We start from the raw sequence: 22,023 nt of genomic DNA, 5'->3' as shown, positions 1-22,023 counted from the left end.
TTAGGGTTGCTGCTACAGAACCGCCTCTTCCAGAAGCATTTTTGGGGCTGCTCCTAGCCTGTAGCTCATCGAGAACAGCCGATTTTTGGACTGGTGACCTGCTGCAATATTTTGGAATACACAAGCGAGCCGCCTTCTACGTGGACAGTTTGTTCTTTGCAATTCGGAACACCTTGCTGAGTCGTTTTTGAGGGTTTTGGAGTTGCTGCAGCACCTTGAGCAGTCGTCACGTCCACAAGTGCTTTTCCCTTGGCTCATTCTTGCATTTCGAGGCGTATTCTTGCTGTTTTTCCATTAGAGTTTGCATTTTGGAAGTCTCCAAGGTCATCCACCAGCTGCTGGACACGTTTATTCAAGTATTTCTCAGGCTGCTGATCCATTTCAGAGACCTAGACCACCATCTTCATTTGCTGGTTATCCATTTCAGCTTGCTGGCTTTGCTACCTCAGATTGATACTATGGAGCCTCGTCCTCGTCGTGAAGACTCATCAGCACCACTCTCAGCTAGGGATGAGCAGAATGACAAAGCAATGGCCTCTCTGGGCTCTCGTGCGTCTCAGTGTAAAAGATCATGTCCCTATCACTGTATGTTTCCAGGAAGCCTCCAAGATCGGACCATAGTGTGCCATTACAATTCCACACTGCTATTTTCAGTCTAGTGTGTGTACTCATTCCATGAGCTTGACACCGTCATAATTCCCCCTCTTCCTTCTCTTCCTTGTCTTCCTTGTCTCCCTTGTCTCCTCTATCTCGGATGATTACTCTACCATCTTTGTATGCTGCCCATTTCCGTGCTTCTCTTGCTGCCATTACTCGTACCATTCCTTCCCTTCGATGCTCTTGTTGTACGAGGGTGAGATCATCATCTAGATAGGTTCTGGTCCCTTTCAGAGTCGCTCTAGAGCTCATGAGAGTCTTCTTGTCCATGGCTGTCCTGAACTCCAGCACTAGTGGCCTTGTAGGTACTTTAGGTTTGCCTACCCTCCAAGCTGTCTCGCATGTGAGATTGAGCCCCATTTTTGTGAACAGTACCTGGGCATCTGCCATCGGTGTGTCCCTTATTGTTGAACCCCTCACAAGGACATTTAGTGCCTTGTTGGCCCTTCTCTTTTCAATTCCAGCATCTTGGCATCCCCTTTGCTGATTTGTTGCTTCAGTTCAGCGTGCGTGCCTTGCATTGTTTCTTGCATGGCTGCGATCTCCTTCCTGAGGGTGGCATTCTCTGTTTTCAGCTCTTCCATTGCTTTGCAAGTGCCTTCCGGGGTCACTTTCATATCCCTCATTTGCTGTACTTTAACCTCCAATGCATCTACTCGGTCTTGGAGCTTGTTTTTTTCAGATATCCATTCAGCCTTTTCCTTTTCCCATTCTTCTTTTTTGATCTTTCTTTTCTCCAGTCCTCTTGGACTTTCCCTCCATGTTTTTTTACCTCAGCTAGAGAGAGAGAGAGAGAGAGAGAGAGAGAGAGAGAGAGATTTGGGGGTGAAATAAATGTAGCTTTATATTACAAAGGGCAGTCCCTAAAAAGGGAATCTGTAAGACAAGTATAAGCAGCAAGCTGCCTGTATAGTCAGCTCTTGATCACATACCTTTGAGCAGTTTTGTCCTCAGTGTTGTATTAGACTAGCGCACAAGCAATCATAAAATGATTGCCGGAGTGACATATGAAAGAAAGGAAACTTGGAAAAAGTGTGATCACCAAAGACACTATGATATCAGTCTTTCCTCAGAGTCCAGAGTTCCCAATAATAACCTACAAAAATAACCCAAGCTGTGGATGGATCCTAAATAACCAAAAGTGCTTGCCAAAACAATCACTAGGAAACCGGGTCCTGAGACACTGTTGTAGAAAGTGAAAAAAGTAATGAGTCTTAGGACAAGGCCAAAAGAGATGAGGCAATGATTCCTATGGAGGTAGACATTTGTGACAAATGGTAGGAGCAATGTGTATGTGTGCCAAGAGTTGGCCAAATGGAATAACTGCAAGCATCACCCACCACAAGAAAACCTGTTGACAAAGAGGAAGTTTGCAACTGAGAGAGAGAGAGAGAGGGGGGGGGGGGACGCACGCGCTCACCTGCCTCCGCCCCCCACGCCTACGCACTTGTATTTGCATCAAGTTGTATCTTTTATATATATGGATGGATGTGTGTGTGAGTGCCCTCGCACCCCATGGCCACATGCGTGCTTGCAGCCACCATGAGAAACGTCTGAAATGAATTTATGATTTGAAAATGCATGAGTTATAGGTAAATCTTTTGAAGATAGAAGTTTCTTTTTTTTTTTTCAAAGAAAGGAACCTTCTATTACAGCTTGAAAGACTTCATACAAGACAGCAGCCCCGAAGGTGTTGAGTATGAAAAAAAACCGGGAAAAAGCTGAAAGAAAAACTGGCCTGTTCTAGAGAAACCCAGCTCACTGCCTGGATCTTTGGGACTGAGGCTAACAGCCAGGTGGGGGGACTAATCAACCAGCGAATCCCTCGCGGAGTGCAAATGTAAAAAACTCCCGCGGGCCAAGCCTTGCAGAAACGAGCACGCCTTGCGACAGTCGCCCTAGTGCCTGGGGTCCCACGCTCCCAGGTGGAGCGGAGGGTGTAGATGATATCCTGCCAGATGGTGACCAAGGTAGCCGAGGGTGGAACTGGATGCTCACCCATCACCAGACTGCAGCGAGCAACCCAAATGTTCCACGCTGTGATACTAGCTACTACCTCCCATACATTGTCCTCTCGAGGAGGAGGAGGAGCCTGGCTGTCAGGAGGAATCGCCTCATGGAGCTCTATCCTCTGAATGCTCTGACCCTGTATCTGGTAAGCTGGGGAGATCTGCAAAGGTAGAAGTTTCAGGCTCATTAAGGTTTTTAAGAATGTTGTGAACCTAGTCTCACGTGTAAGTTACCTATCATTGTGTTAAACTATATTTCCACATTATGCATGTGACAGTTTAAAGGGACAAAAATTTCACACAAATTCATAACTTCTAGTGTTTGTGATGTATGTGTGACAGGTACTCAGGCGACTAGCACAAAATCGTGAAGCTGCTCGGAAAAGTCGTCTTCGCAAGAAGGTAAGTTTTTGATGAATTGGGTCTAGGGGATTTTATTCCCCTTTCAATGTAAAAATTAGGCAATTTATGCAGGCTTGTTCCTTTTTTTTGAGAAAATATGATCCCTCTACAGGCATATGTTCAACAATTGGAGTCGAGTCGAGTGAGGCTAAACCAAATCGAACAGGAGCTTGAACGAATTCGGCACCAGGTAAATGCTTTGGGTGTTTGAGTGCAGGAGCACATAGTTGAAATGCACAGAAAATGATTCTACCAGCATTGTTCCTTGTAGCAACCATATTATGTATATAGCTTGTTGTATTGGCTGCGAGTATTGCATTTTTGCAAGTCAACCTATCTTGACTGCTGTGAAGAAAGACAGTTAAGTATGTGGGTGGAAAAAAGACAAATCAATTAATCTTTAGCTAGTAAATGGATGTTATTGTGCATACTAACTTTCACTAAATATTCACAGGGATCATATGTAGGCGGACATTCTTCTGGAGGAGACCAAGGACTTACTGGCAGATCTGTGAATTCAGGTATTTTTATCAGTATGATGTAATGTCATTAGACATGCATTTGTTTGCTTTCGTTATGTATGTGTCTTTTGTTTTGCACTTCAACACAGAAGAATTCACACATTTTGAGAGAACCATGAACTGCTCTGTTTGAGTACTGTTTCAGGATATGGGAATAATCTTTTAGACTTTGAATCAAGATCATAAGGATCATAGTGATTGGCATGGTAAACAAGCTACATTTTTCATGCCCAATTGCATGAGTCAGCCTACAAATCAACAGTTAGGATGTGAAATTGTCCCTCCTTGCTCACACGTCCCACATGCACATCTGTGTACTCGTGTAGATCTAGTGAGAGACGGCTTTTTTGTCGGTGTGCCTGCCCCATTTGAGGCTAGGTTAGGGGGAGAGTTGAGGCCTCCTTATAGGCTAGTGGCAGGGCCCCATTGGCCCAGCCTGATGGAAACACCCCTCTGAATCCAAGTGAATCCTATGTCAATTTCCCAGGCTGGAGTGTCCTCATCGTTAATCCAAAAGCCATTGGATTTGTCCAATTAATATGAGCCTTTGCTGCAGTGCGAAACAAATCCGAGACTGTCTTGAACGAGGTGAGTGTTTGTGGTGTGGCATCCAAAAAAACAGCTGTATCATATGCCAACTCAATATCCAATAGCTCATCCTCTTGCCTCAATGGAAGACGCAGCCCTAAGGTAAAGCTTCAGCCAGAAATAAAAAGAGAAACGGGGCTAAAGGGCATCCCTAATGGACCGATTTGGTAATCTAAAACCTGTCTCCCCTGACTCCACCAATGAGAACCTGGCTATGGGCTGATCTGTAGAGAGCTGACACCCCTTTGATCCATGCATCTACGGATAAGAGCATGCAGGGATTTTTGGCAAACTCTACTACCTTTGCTGGCTGCAGAGGCTTGCTATTGCTTCAGATTTGTGCTATGTCTGAGAATGAAGATGGGTTTTTGTGCAACCTCTACTGTCTCTGCTCGGTGCGGAGGCTTGCTATGTAAGAAATCCTAGATTTACTATATTTAGAACTGTGCTAAGGAACATAAAAGAGACGGAGATAGCAGAGAACAAGGAATATTTGTATTGCTGGTGGAGAAGCACTCCCCCAAGGATTACAGTGGTAAGAAATCCTAGATTTACTATATTTAGAACTGTGCTAAGGAACAGAAAAGAGACGGAGATAGCAGAGAACAAGGAATATTTGTATTGCTTGAATGTCTGTAGGGTGGATGTTATTGTGTCATCCATACAATTGGGCCTCTCTTATATAGAGAGTGAAGAGTCACACATGAAAAGGTGTGTACTCCAAAGGGTATGTGCATGAAGAGGTGTGTACCCCTTGTGAAGGGTGTGACCCTTGATGAGAGGGTACATTACAATAGGAATGTCTCTTCATTAGAATGTCTCTTGTGAAGGGTTGTGCCTCATAAGGAAGTGTCCTGTCGAAAGGGCAAGAGTTGTGCCTCTCAGGAAGTGTCCCGTCGAAAGGGCATACCCTTCCACAAGTGTCCATTCATCAAACCATCCATAAGTCTAGAAATAGAGAAAGGAATACGTCACAGATCGTGACATCCCCTCCCACTCAAAAGAAGACCCTGGTGGAGATAATGAACTGATGTAGAAAATATCATGGTAGATTCTGAAAATACTGCTGTAAAAGATCAGGGTACTGCTGTAAGTCTTCATCAGACTGCCAAGTAGCGTCGGAGTCGTCCAGATCTCGCCAAAGAACAAGGAATTCCGTGATAAGTCGATGTCGAGTCTCTCACCGTCGATGGTCCAGAATACGCTCAGGAATAAGGAGAACATAATCGTCTTCGATTTCTGGGACATAATCACCTACAAGAGGAACTGCTTCATCGCCTGGAATGTACGTCTTGAGCCAAGAAATATGAAATGTTGGATGGATTTTACCCCATGATGGTGGTAATTCCAATTTGTAACTTAAAGGTGAATTTTTCTTGACGATCCGGAAAGGTCCATAGTATCTTGGTCGCAACTTAGGAAACACAGACTTAACCGTCTTATAGCGATGTGGGGCTACAAATAATAGCACCATGTCACCAGTGTTAAATTCCAGGTGACGTCGATGTTTGTTGGCAGACCGTTGATACCGCTCTTATGATCCCTGACTTGCAGCAGAATTTGTTGAAGTACAAAATTTGTTGGTACAATCGGAGTGTGTCCATAAGCTGCTTGGAATGGAGTCATGCTGATGGCACTATGGAAAGAGTTATTATAAGCAAACTCAAGGAGTGGTAGATACTCTTTCAGGCTGCGAGGCGTGATTGAATATAATGTCGAAGCATTTCTTCCAGAACTTGGTTGACTCTTTCAGTCTGTCCATCTGATTCTGGGTGGTAAGCTGAACTGAACAGTAGAGTTGTACCCAAAGATTCGAACAGTGAAATCCAAAAGTGACTGGTAAACTTAGGATCTCTGTCGGATATGATATTCTTGGGTAAATCCATGGTGTCGGAAGATGTGTTGTATGAAGAGTTTGGCTATGTCCGGAGCTTGGGCACTGCTTTTGCAAGCAACAAAGTGTGCCATTTTGGACAAGCGATCAACAATTACCATAATCTGAGTGTTACCTCTGGAGGATCGTGGTAGTGTTGTAATGAAATCCATGGAAATACTTTCCCACCTTTCAGTTGGAACTGGAAGAGGCTGAAGAAGTCCTGTTGGAAGTCGTCGGCTTGCTTTCATTTGTTGACATGATAAGCAAGATGTAACCATTTTGATGACGTCGCTTTTCATCTGAGGCCAGTAGTATGTTGCATTGAGTAACCGATAAGTCTTATTGATGCTTGGATGGGCAGCATAAGGAACTACATGATGCTCTTTTAGCAAAAGACGTCGAACATCCTTGTCATGTGGTACACAGACGCGATCTTGATAATACAGAAGGTCGTCCGTATAAGAATAGGATGAGAAAATCTTTTGTTCGGAAGTCGAAGGTTGATCTTTGGAAAGAACCTGTACTGCTGTGCCGAAGTCTTTATCATTGAAATACTTTCCTTTGAATGAATTCGGAACATCCACAGATAAGGTAGAGATTACCATGGCTGATGGTAGAGGTAACCTGCTGAGAGCATCTGCAACTACATTGCGTAGTCCTGGTATGTACTCAATGGTCATGTGAAAGTTGGCCAAAAACTCAACCCAGCGTGCTTGTCGAGCGTTCATGACTGGCTGAGTAAAGATGTACTTTAAAGAGTGATGGTCTGTTTTGACCACAGAGTCGGCACCCATGAGATAATGTTTCCAAGAGCAATAAGCATGTACAACAGCAAGAAACTCCTTATCATAAACCGGATATCGGGTTTGGATATCAGAATGTTTATGGCTGTCAAAAGCAATAACTCTGCCTTCTTGCATCAAGACTGCTCCAGTAGCGATGTCGGAAGCGTCGGTCATGACCTCAAACGGAAGGTTTGGGTCAGCAATAGCCATAACTGGTGTGGTAGTGAGTGCTTACTTGAGTTGTTGGAAACTATACTCTGTTTCGGGAAGCCACTGAAAAATTGCTGTGCTTTTCAATAATTCGGACATAGGAGCTGCGATTTCGGAAAACTGATAGACCTTTGTATGATAGAAGTTTGCCAATCCGAGAAAAGAGCGGACATCATGAACATTCTTAGGAGTAGGCCAGTTTCGGATTACCTCGACCTTCTTGGGATCCACAGAGATACCTTGAGCTGAAATAACATGTCCCAAATATTCAAGTTGGGTCTTGAAGAACTCACTCTTCTCAATGTTGATGTAGAGAGAATTTGCACGGAGAACTTCAAAAACTTGGTGAAGATGTTGTTAATGCTCAAGTAGGGATCTGCTGAAAACGAGGATGTCATCGAGGTAAACGATGACGAACTTATCGAGGAAAGGCCTGAAGATGTCGTTCATTAATGTCATGAATGTGGCCGGGGCATTGTTTAACCCAAAAGGCATGACCAAACATTCATAGTGCCCATACTTTGTTCGAAAAGCTGTCTTGTACTCATCACCTTCTCGTATGCGAATTTGATGATAACCTGAACGAAGATCAATCTTTGAGAATTGTGTTGCATGTAGAAGTTGATCAAAGAGGTCATCGATGCGAGGCAATGGATACTTGTTTTTGATAGTGAGCTTGTTGAGGGCTCGGTAGTCGATGCAGAGGCGCATGGACTTATTCTTTTTTCCCAGAAGTAGTACAGGAGATCCGAAAGGGCTGCGACTGGGCCGAATGTGACCTTTGTCGAGTAGTTCGGTGACCTGTCTTTGGATTTCTTCATTTTGAGTGTAAGAAACCCGATAAGGAGGTTTCGACGGTGGATTACTGCCTGGAATAAGTTCGATTGGGTGATCCACTGGTCGTCGAGGTGGTAACTGCTTTGGCAATTCCTGTGGAAAAAGATCCAGGTAGGGCTGGAAAAAAGGTTGGTTGAGGTATTCAGGAGGATCCTTTGTTGGTGTCTCCTCTACTGCCGTAACCAACAGAAGTGAAGTCTTTACTTGGCGTTTACGAACCCACTTCTTTACTTGTAGGGCAGAGGCAACTGGGGTTGAAGGAGAGTCCCTAGAACCAGTTAGCTCAATAAGTTTTCCCTGGTGGACAAACTGGATAGTATGGCTGCGAAAACTGATTGATGGATCATAGTCGTAGAGCCACTGTTGTCCGAGTATGATATCGTACCGAGAAAGAGGCATAATGTCGAAGTTCAACTTGTCCGTATAATGTTGGATGCGAAAAGACAAGTTTTTGATCCTGGTGTTGCACAAGAAAGTCGTTCCATTTGCGTGTTCAATCTGATAGTCCATTAGACTAGGACTAGTGGTCAACCGAAGTTTATCGACCACAAAACTGGCTAGGAAATTATGAGAACAGCCACTGTCGATGAGGATGGTGACCGTTGTTCCACGAATCGATCCTTGAGCACAAAGTACTTGAGTGGCCAGGGAAGGTTCGGGGTTGCTGGCAAGGCTCAGGTGGATGGTATTCGCCATTCGAACAGCTTTGCCTTTCTTGTCTTGTGCTGAGGTTGGGGTCAGCAATAGCCATAACTGGTGTGGTAGTGAGTGCTTGCTTGAGTTGTTGGTAACTAAACTCTGTTTCGGGAAGCCATTGAAAAATTGCTGTGCTTTTCAATAATTCGGACATAGGAGCTGCGATTTCGGAAAACTGATAGACCTTTGTATGGTAGAAGGTTCGGGGTTGCTGGCAAGGCTCAGGTGGATGGTATTCGCCATTCGAACAGCTTTGCCTTTCTTGTCTTGTGCTGAGGTAGCATCTTCTTTTTGGAAAGTGCTAGGTTCCATATTGGAATTTTGCTTTGGTCGCTTGGGACAATCGAACCATCTATGGTCGCCTGTACAGATGGTACAAAGTCCTTTTGAGCTGGAGTTGTTCTTCTTGTCAGTGGCCGCACCTTTTTGTTGGGGATGTCGGTAATGACTTTGTGAAGAAGAAGAAACACGATCCTTGGGGGAGTGCTTCTGTTGGAATCCAGCAAATGATTTCTGAGGCTTCTGGGGATCTTGAGACTGTCGCTGACCTTGATTACCGAAGTTTTTTCGAAACCTGGTGTTATCTTGAGGGCGAGCACCTTTGGCCATAGTAGAGTTCTGTGTGCGATTAGCACTCTGCTTCCCTGTGTTTAGGAAATCTGTAATGCGCTCTGCGTAAGCAATAGCGCCATCTGTGGTGGTGATATTTGCTTTAAGAACATCAATGCGTAACGAGGGATTTAGGCCTGAGATGAAAGCATGAAGGCGATCATCCTCAGTTAAACCATCAATCTCCAGCACCAATGTGGTGAACTGAGAGATATAGGAAGACAGGGAACCCGTTTGCTCCAACTGTCGGAGTTTTGAACGTGCTTGGAAGTCCGCATTGGCAGGTACAAACTGCTTACGGAGCACGTGTTCAAAACGTTCCCATGTTAACACACTTTTTCCGTCCTTTAAGTGTCTTTGCCACCATAGAAATGCTGTATCCTTCAGGAGGGAGGCTGCCAAGGCGATCTTTTTGCCTTCCGTGAGGTCAACAGTGTCAAAATACATCCGCATTTTAGCGAGCCATTGGTCAACTGTTCGGCGATTACGTTGACCAGTGTAGGCTTCCGGAAGTTTGACGTCAAGTCGTTTAGTTTTGGAAGCTTGAAGTAATCGGTAGAGAGCACGTAGTTCAGTGTTTTCTACCTCTGGTGGGAAAGAGTCCGCATCGTCGTCTGGTTGCGTCACGTCATCCTCTGTATGTGCTGGACTTCGAGAATCTTGAAGTTGTTGAACTTTTTGAACCAAGTCGGAGATGCTGTCCTGAGATATTTGAAGTTGCAATAGTGATTCACTTTGGACGTTGCCTCCAGGGGTCTTTTTGGGACTTGATTCTTTAATCTCTGGAGAGGCTTCACGCGAGCGGTGCGACATGTCGGAAATCCCTGTGAGAAAAGCGCGAACTTGCGCTCTAGTTTGTACCATTCCTGAAAGAGGATTCGGGCTGCTCCCTGAGGTTGCTCATATTGGAGGGGGCAGGCGAGGCAAGATGGAACCACCCGTGGAAATCTGGTAAGGGAGGTCCTGTCGGAGGTAACACTGGAGATTCTGAAAAAGGTGTTACTGCTCGTGATAAGACAGGGGTAGGTAGCAGAGTCCACGGATCTGAAAAAGGGTAAGGAGCTGCTGTCGGAAGAGGAGGATATCCAGGAGAGGGAGTGCCTTCAGAATGTAAATACTGACTTGGAGAAGGTACAACCTGTAGAGGAGGATATCTGGGAGCTGAAGGAGGTGGAGAGTACCCTGGTGGAGATGCTGAAGGTGAAGGGTAAAATTCTCTCCAAAAATGAACAGCAAACTCCTGAGGAATATCGTGTTCCGGATATCTTCGTGTCTCGTGGAACACAACCTGTACTGTGCTAAGGAAATAATGTAACTGAGGTGCCTCACGCAGAAGGTAGAGGATGTGATCCAAGTCACTCGGAGGGCACGTGACACAGAAGACCCAAGATGCAAAGGCTCCAAAATGGGCTGGCTGTGCAATTTGAACACGATATTGTGTAGTAACAGATGCCTGAGGTGTCCTTGAAAGGCCGGGTGAATTACCAGGGGTTTCCATGCTTTAATGTGGATTCTTTCATTTGCTGTAATTTGTTAAAGAGAATCCTTAAAAAGCAGATTGGAAAGACTCCACCTGGCAATACTTTAATCTGCCAAGTTATTGCGTAGAAGAAGGCTGCAAATCGTTGTCCGGAGGTCCATGTTGCAGTGTTTTGCGAGGAGTGCTCGAGGCTTGTCTGGTCCGGGCTGTCAACAGGCTGTCTTCATCGCGCGAATAGTTGCAACTGGTGCTGAATTGGCAGGGCGAAAATGGCGAAACAAGGAGAGGGCAGCAGGCTGTCAGGAAAAGGCAGGTATCCAGGGCTGGAATGGCAAGGCTAGGGCTGCAAATAGCGAGGGGATTGTCAGCGAAAATGGCGAGGAAAGGGCTGGCAGTAAACAGGCTGGCAGCGTGAATGGCGAAACAGGGACTGGCAGCGCAGGGAATGGCGAAACAGGGACTGGCAGCGCAGGCTGTGCGGCTGTACGGCTGGCAGCGTGAATGGCTGTACGGCGGGCTGCGCAGGGGTGTACGGAATGGCTGCGCAGGGCTGTACGGCTGGCTGCGCATTCTGTACGGCTGGCTGCGCAGGCTGCTTCGAGATCCGTACGGTGCATTAAAGAGGTTCGCCTCTTTTCGTTGGGGGCTGCCCAATGGGTTAATTGCCCAAAAATTAATTTGGGGGTTTAGTTTAACCCTAGGGTAGCTCTAGGGGTAGGGGATGGGTTTAATTTTTTTCCCTTTTTTATCCCTCTAGGTACCCTTTTGTAGGTACTTGGGGCCTAGGAGGTGTGCCTATTCGAAGGGGTGTGACCCTTGGAATAGGTGCACCTGTTCATGAGGGGATATGTCCCTATTGTTAAAAGGGGTGCGACCCTGCATGAATAGGTATGTCCATTTGCCCACGATGGGGTATGTCCCATGAGTGAGGAGTCGAGACTCGTCACCAAAAGGTGTGTCCCATGGTGGAAAAGGTGCGTCCCTTGGTTTTGGGACAGCCCAAGCACCTGAAAAGACACGATTTTGGTCGTGTCCATTCACATCAACTTGTGATGTGAGGGAGATGGAGAGGCCAGGATGACTTTAGGCCGGGTAGGCGTTTAAAAATTTTACGCTCATCCTCTCCATCTCTTCCATGCACAATGTGCATGGATGTCCTTCTAGCGGCAAAAATGTATCAGATCAATGCTAGAAGGTGGGGGGCATTTCCTACAGGCAGGAGCGAATTTTGCTCTGATACCACTGTAAGAAATCCTAGATTTACTATATTTAGAACTGTGCTAAGGAACAGAAAAGAGACGGAGATAGCAGAGAACAAGGAATATTTGTATTGCTTGAATATCTGTAGGGTGGATGTGATTGTCATCCATACAATTTGGCCTCTCTTATATAGAGAGTGAAGAGTCACACATGAAAAGGTGTGTACTCCAAAGGGTGTGTGCATGAAGAGGTGTGTACCCCTTGTGAAGGGTGTGACCCTTGATGAGAGGGTACATTACAATAGGAATGTCTCTTCATTAGAATGCCTCTTGTGAAGGGTTATGCCTCATTAGGAAGTGTCCCGTCGAAAGGGCAAGAGTTGTGCCTCTTAGGAAGTGTCCCGTCGAAAGGGCATACCCTTCCACAAGTGTCCATTCATCAAACCATCCATAAGTCTAGAAATAGAGAAAGGAATACGTCACAGATCGTGACATGCTATTGCTTCAGATTTGAGCTGTGGCTCAGAATTCTCCTCTCACAGAATCATGGGGGAGCCTTATGCGGCTCTAGAATCCTGGCTGTGAAGTGTGTGCGCACTGCCTGATGATGGTCTTCACGCAGAATGGCTCTGATACCATGAAAGAAAACATGTTAGGCTCACTAGATGAATGCCTTCCTCCCAGAAATGCACAGGCAGAATGCACACCTATTGTTGTTGCAATGGAAATGCCAATCACTGACTCCAATGCTCGCCTGGAAAACAGTGAGAACACGAAACTGAAATGTGACCACCCAGCTGCCCCCTCGATTAATATATCAGGGGTGAATCCTTTTTCAGGGTCCACCCTCCCTTGTGTGACGGACAAGATACAAGGAAGCAAAATGCATTAAAACACAAGCATATGTGAGAGGTCTCACTTGATTGGCTATCCTAAAGTCAGCGGAGTGTGATTCTATGCTTATGGCACTTGGCAAAGCTACCTTAGACTGGTAATTGCCATGTGGCACCCATCCCCTCCATTCATGGTGGATGTATGTGGGGTATCTCACGTCATGCAGCCCAGTAATAACCACTACCAATGATTTGAAGTCATAGATGGTGTAGCCGAGACCCTAGTCTAGGAACCTATTAATAAGCCTACCACTGAGGACGAAGTAGGGAACTAAATTTAGCACTCACTTGAATAACAGGAACTCAACATGTGACAAAGAATTATGACTTGGTGAGTAAGGTTGCTACTGGAAGGGTTTGGAAAGACAAAGACAAGTATTTCGCTGAATGCTTTCCATGTCAGTAAAAATAAACTGGATAATGCATTGCTGGCTGGTTTATTGCAGATATTACAGGTGCAAAATGTTAGCCTTGTATTTTATCACAAGGGTAACCTTGCAGAGAGAGTACTGGAGAGTGTATATTGGTGCTGGTTGATATGTTGACCAGCTGTCTGAATATGCATCTATGCTGTTCTGTGGACGAGCTTTGTGTCCAAAGCCTGCAAAACAGATGGCATTATTGACTACTGAAATAAACTGGGCTTCCTTACTAGGAGAGAATGTAGAGGATGACCTAGCCAGGATGAAGAATAATTTCCTATTGAGGACATGAAGTATGTTGGTAATTGTGTGCACTTGATGTGCCACACAAATATGTATGCTACCCCTTCATGAAGAAGATTTCGATCTAGGACAGTAAGCATGTTGGTTATTGTGTACACTTGATGTTGCACACACATATGTGTGCTTCCTTGAGAGTGTACCAAATCAAAGTTGATTATGGTGCTTACAAGATTGTTAGTATTGGGATCTTGCACATCAATTGCAGCTGCTTTATAAACCAGGTTGACAATGTGTTTCTTGTGGGTCTTTTAAGACATTTTTTCTCTAATGGATTGGGAGAAACACTTCCTCTGCATCCCCACAGATTATGGCCTTGAGAGAGGTCCTCTGGAGAAGATGTATAGCTATAAGAAAGTTGCTCATTAAATGAAAGGGGTGATGTTGGATGATTTCTTTCACATGGTAGACAATACCCGTTCTGCTGTAAGAGCCGCCCATCAAGGACAGCCATTGCTTGTAAGTTTGAGTAAAAGTTGTTTTTGGGTTACAGATGATTGAAATAACTCGGGACATAGGCTACTTGTAAGTGGTAGCAAGGCCTATTATGTTAGTACTGGGTTATATCTCTTTGCAAGGGTATTCTACTTGAATAGGTATTGGGGGCTGATTTGAACTACATAGGATTGCTACTTGAAGGTTGTAAGACCTTTTCATAACTCTGTACTCTACATGAAGTATAGCCCTCCTTTTCCAACTCGTATCTCTTTGCAACTCCGAGCCCTTTCTGATTTCTATATATCTCTCGTCCCCGTATTCTCATAGTAATTTCATGTTTGGATCTTTGTGAATAAATTGTTTATATCAAGACTAAATGTGCTTGGTTGTAACTTGTGCCAAGTTTAGGAAAACAGCTGATATTTGCTGTGGAGTGTCTGGGACTTACCAGATTTACATAAATAGTCTTGCATGCAATCATGACGTGTATTTAAGGAACTTTAAAAGTGCTCTTTGGAGATACCATTGGAATTCTTCTTTGCAGAGAACATGTATCCTCTTGGCTGCTTGCATGCTAGAAGTAGTTGTATATGGTTTTCAGTGAGGTGAATGTCTCATGTGCCCTCTGTTCTGTTTTTCACTGATATTTTATGAGCTGATCTTACAGACTATTCGTTTGTGGTGTCCTCTTGTCAATAGGTGCTGCTGCATTTGATATGGATCATGCGCGTTGGGTTGAAGAGCAAAATAGACAAGTTTCAGAGCTTAGATCTGCTTTGGCAGCTCATGTGAGCGACAGTGACTTGTGTTCTTTTGTGGATAATGGCTTGGCTCACTATGACGATCTTTTCCACATCAAAGGCATAGCTATCAAGGCAGATGTTTTTCATATTGTCTCTGGCATGTGGAAGACACCTGTAGAAAGGTGCTTTATGTGGATGGGAGGTTTTCGTCCTTCTGAACTTTTGAAGGTCTCTCTCTCTCTCTCAAAATCTCAACAAACACGTGCGTGCAACATGCATTCATAGGAGAAGTGAGAAGTCATTTGTGGTAGAAGTTGTGGTTAGTTTGTATAAACATTCTAGAGGGTTTTAATGGTCTCTGTGTGTGTGTGTGGGGGGGGGAGATTTCATAGTCAAAGAGTGTGTGAGATGTGTTTGGTTGATGTACTAGGAGATCTAGAACTAGTTCATGTGTGAGTCATATGCACTTGGTGCTAGTGTGTGAATGTGTAGCCTATAAAGTCTTGTACTTCACTTGTCATGATACTTGACGAATGAATATGAGCCTTGTAGGCTAGGGCAAGCAAATAGAAGCTCAAAAATGGAGGTGAGAAGAAAGAAAGAAATTTTATTAGAGTCTTCGGAAGACCGATGGGTCTATGAGACTGAAAGAAAACCTGATACAAATCACAGTAAAGGTGGAGCTACTGAAACGAGCATCATCACCCGTGCTGAACCCTAAGTCTGATCATACATAATCAAATACATCTGGATGTAACAATGAAAAGAAAAGAAAAGGACTGGAGCGGAGCGGATTCCTCCATATGTCATGTCACCCTGGCTGGTGCATAGCTGGTGATGGGACGCTGGAGAAGACGATCGGGCCGGAGAAGATGACCCCTAACTAAGTGTATGAGGATACTGTCATGTGCACAGATCGGTATCCGACGTGGGTACACAAGACTAGCTCAGGTAGCTTGGGGAGGCTTAGAGCTAGGCAGGCTTGATTCTCGGGTTGAGTAGCAAGGGTACGAACTAGTTAGAGGTCTTCGCTATTTTTGGCGCTTGGGGCCCGAGTCTATATAAGGGGCCTAGAGGTTCAGTTCTCAGGGAGAGCCGATGGGAGCAAGTTTCGTGCCCAGGTGCTAGGTCTGATCCTGGATTGAGTCGCGGACGCGCGCTTGCATCATAGCGTAGCCCAAGGCCTCATGCCAGTAGCTCAGCTCGTGGCTCGGAGGAGACATCTTATGATTCGGGATCACATCTCGTAGATGAGGCTCGACACAAGACGAGAGCCATCGTGACTCCGGTGGGACGTATCCTGGGTCTAAACAATGACGGGAGGTCCCCTAGAGTGATCTGTGTGTCCCCTTGATGTCTCGTGTGTCGTGCTACGGTCGTCGGGTCGGGGTCTCTGACACGTCTACGGCTAGAGAGTGGACAATCAATGTCACTCAGTGGGAAGAACTCTGTGATCCTGCTCTGAGAGGTGTCTCATGATGTGGCCAAGCCTCGTCGCCTGAGTAAGTACTCTTTGTGTCGGACCCCCTCGTGAATGAATGCCGTGAGGCATCTCTGATCTGGGTAGGTGAGGAATCTAGAAAGGAGCCTGGAGCCGTCTCTGAAGAGGCAGTGGTAGCAACCTTGGATCTCGTAGTACACTGGGCACCTGAAAATAAAATGCTCCTCCGACTCAACCTCCTGACAATCGCACAATATGCATAAGCGATGCTCCCAAGGAATCCCATCTGCTCTGCCGCTCTCTATGCAAAGGCGGTGTGATGATACCCGAAACTGTCCGATGGAGATCCGTAGTGAGTGAGGCATATGAAGCTCAGTGTACCGCGGTGGTGTGATGAATCCCTCCTTCGAAATACGAAGACAGTAATCTCTGTAGAAACTCAGCTTCACTGGAAGCTCCCTTGGCTCCAACCAGGTCCTAAAGGTGTGTAGCTGTAGGAGATCCTCTCGAATGACCTAGTTGGTGTGTGGCCCAATCGGGATGGTAGGTGGGAGTACCAGAGGGGCATCTAAACTATACTGAAAAGGAGGTATCCTATCGATGTGGAACCCTAGTCTCACAAACCATCTGTGAGTCCGTGCATACCAGCATCGCTCGTCTCCCTCTGTTGCCAACCTTATGGAGGAATTGAGAGCCAACCATGGCAACCTCTGTCTCCCTGATGTGCAGTCCCCATATGATCTAACCCGGTGTAGATATGTGATGGTCTGAAAGGCTGCATCTAACTGGAGTGGAGAAGCACCAAACTCGGCTTGAATGATGTGATGTGGTACAGACGGTTTCCCCCGGATCATCCGTGAGAGCATGAGGATTTGCAAGCGCTCCACCTGTGTCCACTCTATCTTTGACATGTCAGGCCCCCAACAAGGGCTGCCATACATACCGGCTGGTCGGACCAAGGAGTGGAAGAGAAGAGCCTTGGTCCGAGGGTCCTAGAAGTGGGAGTGAAAGCATTGTCTCTCTAGCCAAGCCAGTGAGGCGTATCCCCTGCTCAGTTTGGCCTGCATAGCTGGTCTCATCGGGAAGATCGGGCCGGAGAAGATGACCCCTAACTAAGTGTATGAGGATACTGTCATGTGCACAGATCGGTATCCGACGTGGGTACACAAGACTAGCTCAGGTAGCTTGGGGAGGCTTAGAGCTAGGCAGGCTTGATTCTCGGGTTGAGTAGCAAGGGTACGAACTAGTTAGAGGTCTTCGCTATTTTTGGCGCTTGGGGCCCGAGTCTATATAAGGGGCCTAGAGGTTCAGTTCTCAGGGAGAGCCGATGGGAGCAAGTTTCGTGCCCAGGTGCTAGGTCTGATCCTGGATTGAGTCGCGGACGCGCGCTTGCATCATAGCGTAGCCCAAGGCCTCATGCCAGTAGCTCAGCTCGTGGCTCGGAGGAGACATCTTATGATTCGGGATCACATCTCGTAGATGTCATGGTTGGGTGGTGAGCAGCCTGCTCAGTTACCTCATGTTGGTGTGTTCTTGTGTTTGCTTGCATATTAGAGGTTTTCAGGAGTGCTGGGGACGTGTCAGATTCGATCTCAACTGGTGATCCACCGAAAGTAAAAGTAACCTGCTTCCGTTGCACGTTTGCTCGAGAGGTGTTAAAGATCATGACCTTGGTCTTGCCAAGGTTGACCTCCAAATCATGGGATAAACAAAAAGCCTGCAGTGCATCCAGGTGTCGCTGGAGCCCCTCAGGTGTGGACGACAAGAGTGCCACGTCATCTGCATAAAGAAGAATCTTGATGATGATCCCGGCAAGTGAGCAACCGGTCCCTCCAAACGCCCCCATGAAAGTGTCAAGCTCATCGATGTAGAAGCCAAACAGGGTCGGTGATAAGGGACAACCTTGTTTGACCCCTATGGTACTCAGGATCTCATCTGTCCAACCTGCGCCTATCCGAACTTGGCCTGAGACTCTCTCATACAGTGCCATGACTGCCCAGATGATCTCTTGATTAAATCCCAGTGTTTGTAGGCATGTGATGAGACGAGCTCGAGGTACTGTGTCAAAGGCTTTGCGGAAATTCACGAAGCAACAGTATACCCTCTCCTTTTGTGATCTGGCCTCCTCAATGACACTCCTGAGTGTGAGTATGAGATCCATAGTCCCATGGTCTCACCTGAAACCGGCCTGACCCTCTGCTCTGAGCCCTCTCATCTCTGCGAACAGGCTGACCGATGCATCCAATACAACTGCATAGATCTTGGACATCACTTGTCCAATCATGATAGTCCTGTAGTTACTCGGGTCCATGGGATCCCTGCCTTGTGGATGGGGGTGATGGTGTTGAGTGTCCAGGTGCGAGGGAAGCCAAGGCAAACGTCATTGAATAGCTTCACTATGATCCTCGCTCGGCCATTGTGCAGTTTCAATGTCGCGTCCTTGACTCCACCTCTGGTGAACAACGTGCAAGTGGTGGGGCGAGGTGTGTGTATGAGATTTGGAGTGGGCTGGTGTGGGACATCATAAAGATGGTGTGCATACGTGTGCTAGACTCGTGTCGGTGACGGGTGATGGGGACCTACGCTCAAGGAATCTCCGCCAAAAATCCTTGGAGTTGCTGCTGTACAAGATGTGCAGCAGCAGCTCCTCATTTCGACGAAGAAATGCTTGCTTCTTCCGATGTACGAGATGTCAGTACTTGCGTACCGTGTCTGGTGTGTTCGGGAGGTGACATCTGGTTTCAAATTGGAGCTATGGGCGATGAGCCTTGCACTCCGCATCGTACCAATTGTTGCAAGGTACAAAACCAAGAGGTGGTGGTCTAGTGGACCGTGTGTTGTGGGGAAAGATTGGGAGGGCAGCCTCGTGGAGTGTGCGACTAATTAGGGCAGCACGGTCCTCTATGAGTGGTATGTGATCGATGTAGGTTAGGAGTTTGTTTAGGCGTCCAGAGTAGGCCGGTTAGAGGCTGTGAACAAAGTGTATGTCATGGTAGGTGTCATGCTTCCTATGTGGTGTGTGTGGTGTGGCTAAGCGTGGGGTGGCGATAGTGAAGAATAGGTATGTGTGATCAGCTCCTGGAGGGAGTGGTGCTACGGTGAAGTCGGTGATACATGAAGTGAAGGTAGGGGATCCCATGATGTAATCTACTACATTAGTGCCCCCTCGTGTGGGAAGCAAGTAAAACCACCTGAGGAGGGCCATAGGTCAAGCCCGGTGTAGATGATGAGATCATGCATACTGCCCAAATCAAGGAGCACGTGTCCATATGGTGTAACAGGCCCGTGTTGGTCCGATGAGGTCCTGGTCATACCTGCTCCGTCTAGGTCCATGTCTAGTAGCATGATAGAGTCATCTCGGAAGTCCAAGAGTGGTGCCTGGCGCGTGCTCGTCGTGGCGTTGAAGTCCCCAACAAGGAGAACTTCCCTGTGGGCTGAAAGGTCTTGGATATCCTGATGTAACGGTGCATATGGAGATGTCTCACCCTCCTCTCGTGCCACTCTAGCGAAGTGGGATGTGTCTGGCGGGAAGTAGCATATTGCTATGAAAAGGTCACGGGTGTTTGTGCGTTGGATCCGGATCCACATGAATCGGGAGTGTGCGTCCTTCCTCTCAATGGAGATGGCTCCAACGAGGGAAGACCTGTACAATACTGCGACCCTGCCTGATCCTCGGACTCCTCCTGTATCCCTCGTCTCATCCCTGAAGGTTGACTCCCATGTGTAGCCACTGACTATTGGTAGTGGACGCTCTGGGCTTTGGTGTGTCTTCGTGTAAAAGACTATGTCTCGTCCTGTATAAGACTTCAAGAAGTTCCCTGGGTCTGGCCATAAGGTGCCATTACAGTTCCAAATGGTGCAGTCTAGGGTCTCGAAAACCTGAGTCTCATAGGCCCTGTCCCCCTAGGAGGTACGGGTGGGAGCCCGACGGGTGTCGGTTAACAACCTACCATCTCGGACCACGGCCCATTTTCCCTCCTTGCGGGCAACATCCCGTTGTTGCAGAAGAACTCGTCGCTGCTCAATCTGTAGTGGTGTCAAATCCTCGTCCATGGATAGGGTGGGATGCACTCGCAGAGAGGCTTGGCGTCGGAGTGTCACTAGTCAAGCATGTGAATCTCGGAGTGTCGCTGCTCTCGGCTGGGATCTCTCCCAACATGCCATGTGTTGGGGTAAAGGCACATTGCCACCCCTTTATTAAAGTTAAGACATCTATGACTGTCTTAAGACAGTCATAGGATAAAACCTAATCCTAATAAAACTAATGAGTTTGTGGTGTGGCTCATCACTTCACACCCGCACACTTGAGTCTTCTCTCTCTCTCTCACTCTCTCCCTCTTGCTCTTCTTCCCCCTTCAGGCCCCTTCAACTGGTATCAGAGCCACCTTTCCCCTCTACCCTTGCCCAGCCACCTTACCCCTCGACCTCTACCTAGCCAGCAAGCAGCGCCGTACGGACGTACGTCGTCAGTACAGCCGTACGGAGGGGCTTCGAGCAGCGACAGCATTGCATCGCGGGCGCGGGCACGGATCAGGGCACGGGCGCGGGCGCGGGCATCGAGCGCGGGCACGGGAGCTGGCGCGGGCGCAGGCGCAGGCGCGGGTCTAGAGCTGAGCGCGGGCTTTTTTTTTTGTATAGCAGCTGCTAGCTGCTAGCCTGCGCAGGGGCAGCCTGTGCACTGCACCAGGCTGCGCAGAACCAGAGCGCGCAGCGCGCGCTCAGGTACGGACATCCGTACCTGTTGTACGGACTCCGTACAGGAGCCGTACATCCGTACGGAACTACACCCCGCAGGTACAGGGAGCTGCATCAGGGAGATCTTCGAGATTTTTTTTTCTCTTCTCTCTTTTGGGATTCCGTATACTGTGAAGGTACATCAAGTACAACAGACAGTTTTTTTTTGTGGGAAGAAAAGAAGGAGAAAGAGCTCTCTGCTCTTGATTCAGGATCATCTTTCAGTTCACAGAACTGTGTTTTCTTGAAAGTACAGCAAGTACCTTCATTTACCTCGTGCTTGAGGAGAAGAGAACCACAGTGTGTGGTTGATTGCACAGTTATCTATTTTTCGTGAAGGAAATGCCTTGATTTTGCAGAGGACTTTTATGCTTTTACTGGGCTTGAATCTCAGTTTCCGGGTGAGCAGATCATAGGGCTTTTGCGTGGTAGTTGATGCTTTGTATGCCTTGAGGTAGTGTGGTGCCAGAGTGCACACATTTGCCTCGATTTCCGCAGTGTCGAGGTGACATTTTCTTGCAGGTCACTTTTCTTGTGCAACACTCAGAGAACCTCAGTTGAGCCACGCTTGGCCAGGGCGCATCGAGTTTACTCGGTCCCTAACTGTCCATCATTGACAGTGCTCAAAAGGTTCCTCATTGAGTGTTTGTACGTTGGGATCTGTGTATGTCATTTCTACACAGGACAGTATATGCATTACACTGTTGGTTGATTTTGTCAGAGAGACTTTCATATTGCATACTACCTCAGTGTTGAGGTGTTTTTCACTTGGTTCAGGTGTCAGATCAAGGGGCTTCTGCCCAGATTTTGTTTGATTGCACTTGGGTCACCGACAGAGATCTTCAGATGCATTTTATCCCCTTGGCAGAAGGGTGATTGCTTGGGATTTATCCCATTTTCTGTTGCAGGTTTTGTGACAGGCTGAAGTGTCATTTTTTTTTTGGGGTGTTTGCCAAGTGGTTTATGCATATTAACTCAGTGCAATACCTCATCTGAGGTGGGAGAAGTGATCAGTACAGCCAGTATAGCAGTGTTTACAGCAGTGTTTGTGCCTTGTCAGCGGATTATGCACTGCTAAGCACTTGTTGAGCAGCTGCAGCATTCTGAAATTACTGTTTATGCCTCTTTGAGCACGGTACAGTGTGTCAGAAGGTACAGTATTTGCAGGGACATTTACTGTTTT

General features: G+C 46.9%; 1 protein-coding gene across 10 annotated transcripts in view; it reads left to right on the top strand.

The window, feature by feature from the left end:
* LOC147903290 (transcription factor TGA2.2-like) overlaps nucleotides 1-22,023 on the top strand; it is a 51,234-nt gene that overhangs the window by 13,243 nt on the left and 15,968 nt on the right. For all 10 annotated transcript variants that reach the window (XM_087373060.1, XM_087373055.1, XM_087373054.1 and 7 more), the window contains 4 exons: nucleotides 3,009-3,068; nucleotides 3,181-3,258; nucleotides 3,523-3,589; nucleotides 14,622-14,893. In XM_087373060.1, the coding sequence (XP_087229186.1) occupies nucleotides 3,009-3,068; nucleotides 3,181-3,258; nucleotides 3,523-3,589; nucleotides 14,622-14,893 (477 nt within the window). The remainder of the gene's footprint in view (nucleotides 1-3,008; nucleotides 3,069-3,180; nucleotides 3,259-3,522; nucleotides 3,590-14,621; nucleotides 14,894-22,023) is intronic.

Source organism: Dipteris shenzhenensis, chromosome 3 (assembly GCF_047967505.1).
Source record: "Dipteris shenzhenensis isolate YYH24624 ecotype China chromosome 3, Dip_SZ_1.0, whole genome shotgun sequence".
In the NCBI taxonomy this organism is placed as follows: Eukaryota; Viridiplantae; Streptophyta; class Polypodiopsida; order Gleicheniales; family Dipteridaceae; genus Dipteris; species Dipteris shenzhenensis.
Note: the sequence above shows the minus strand (reverse complement) of the source record. Positions and strands in the feature narration are given on the sequence as shown.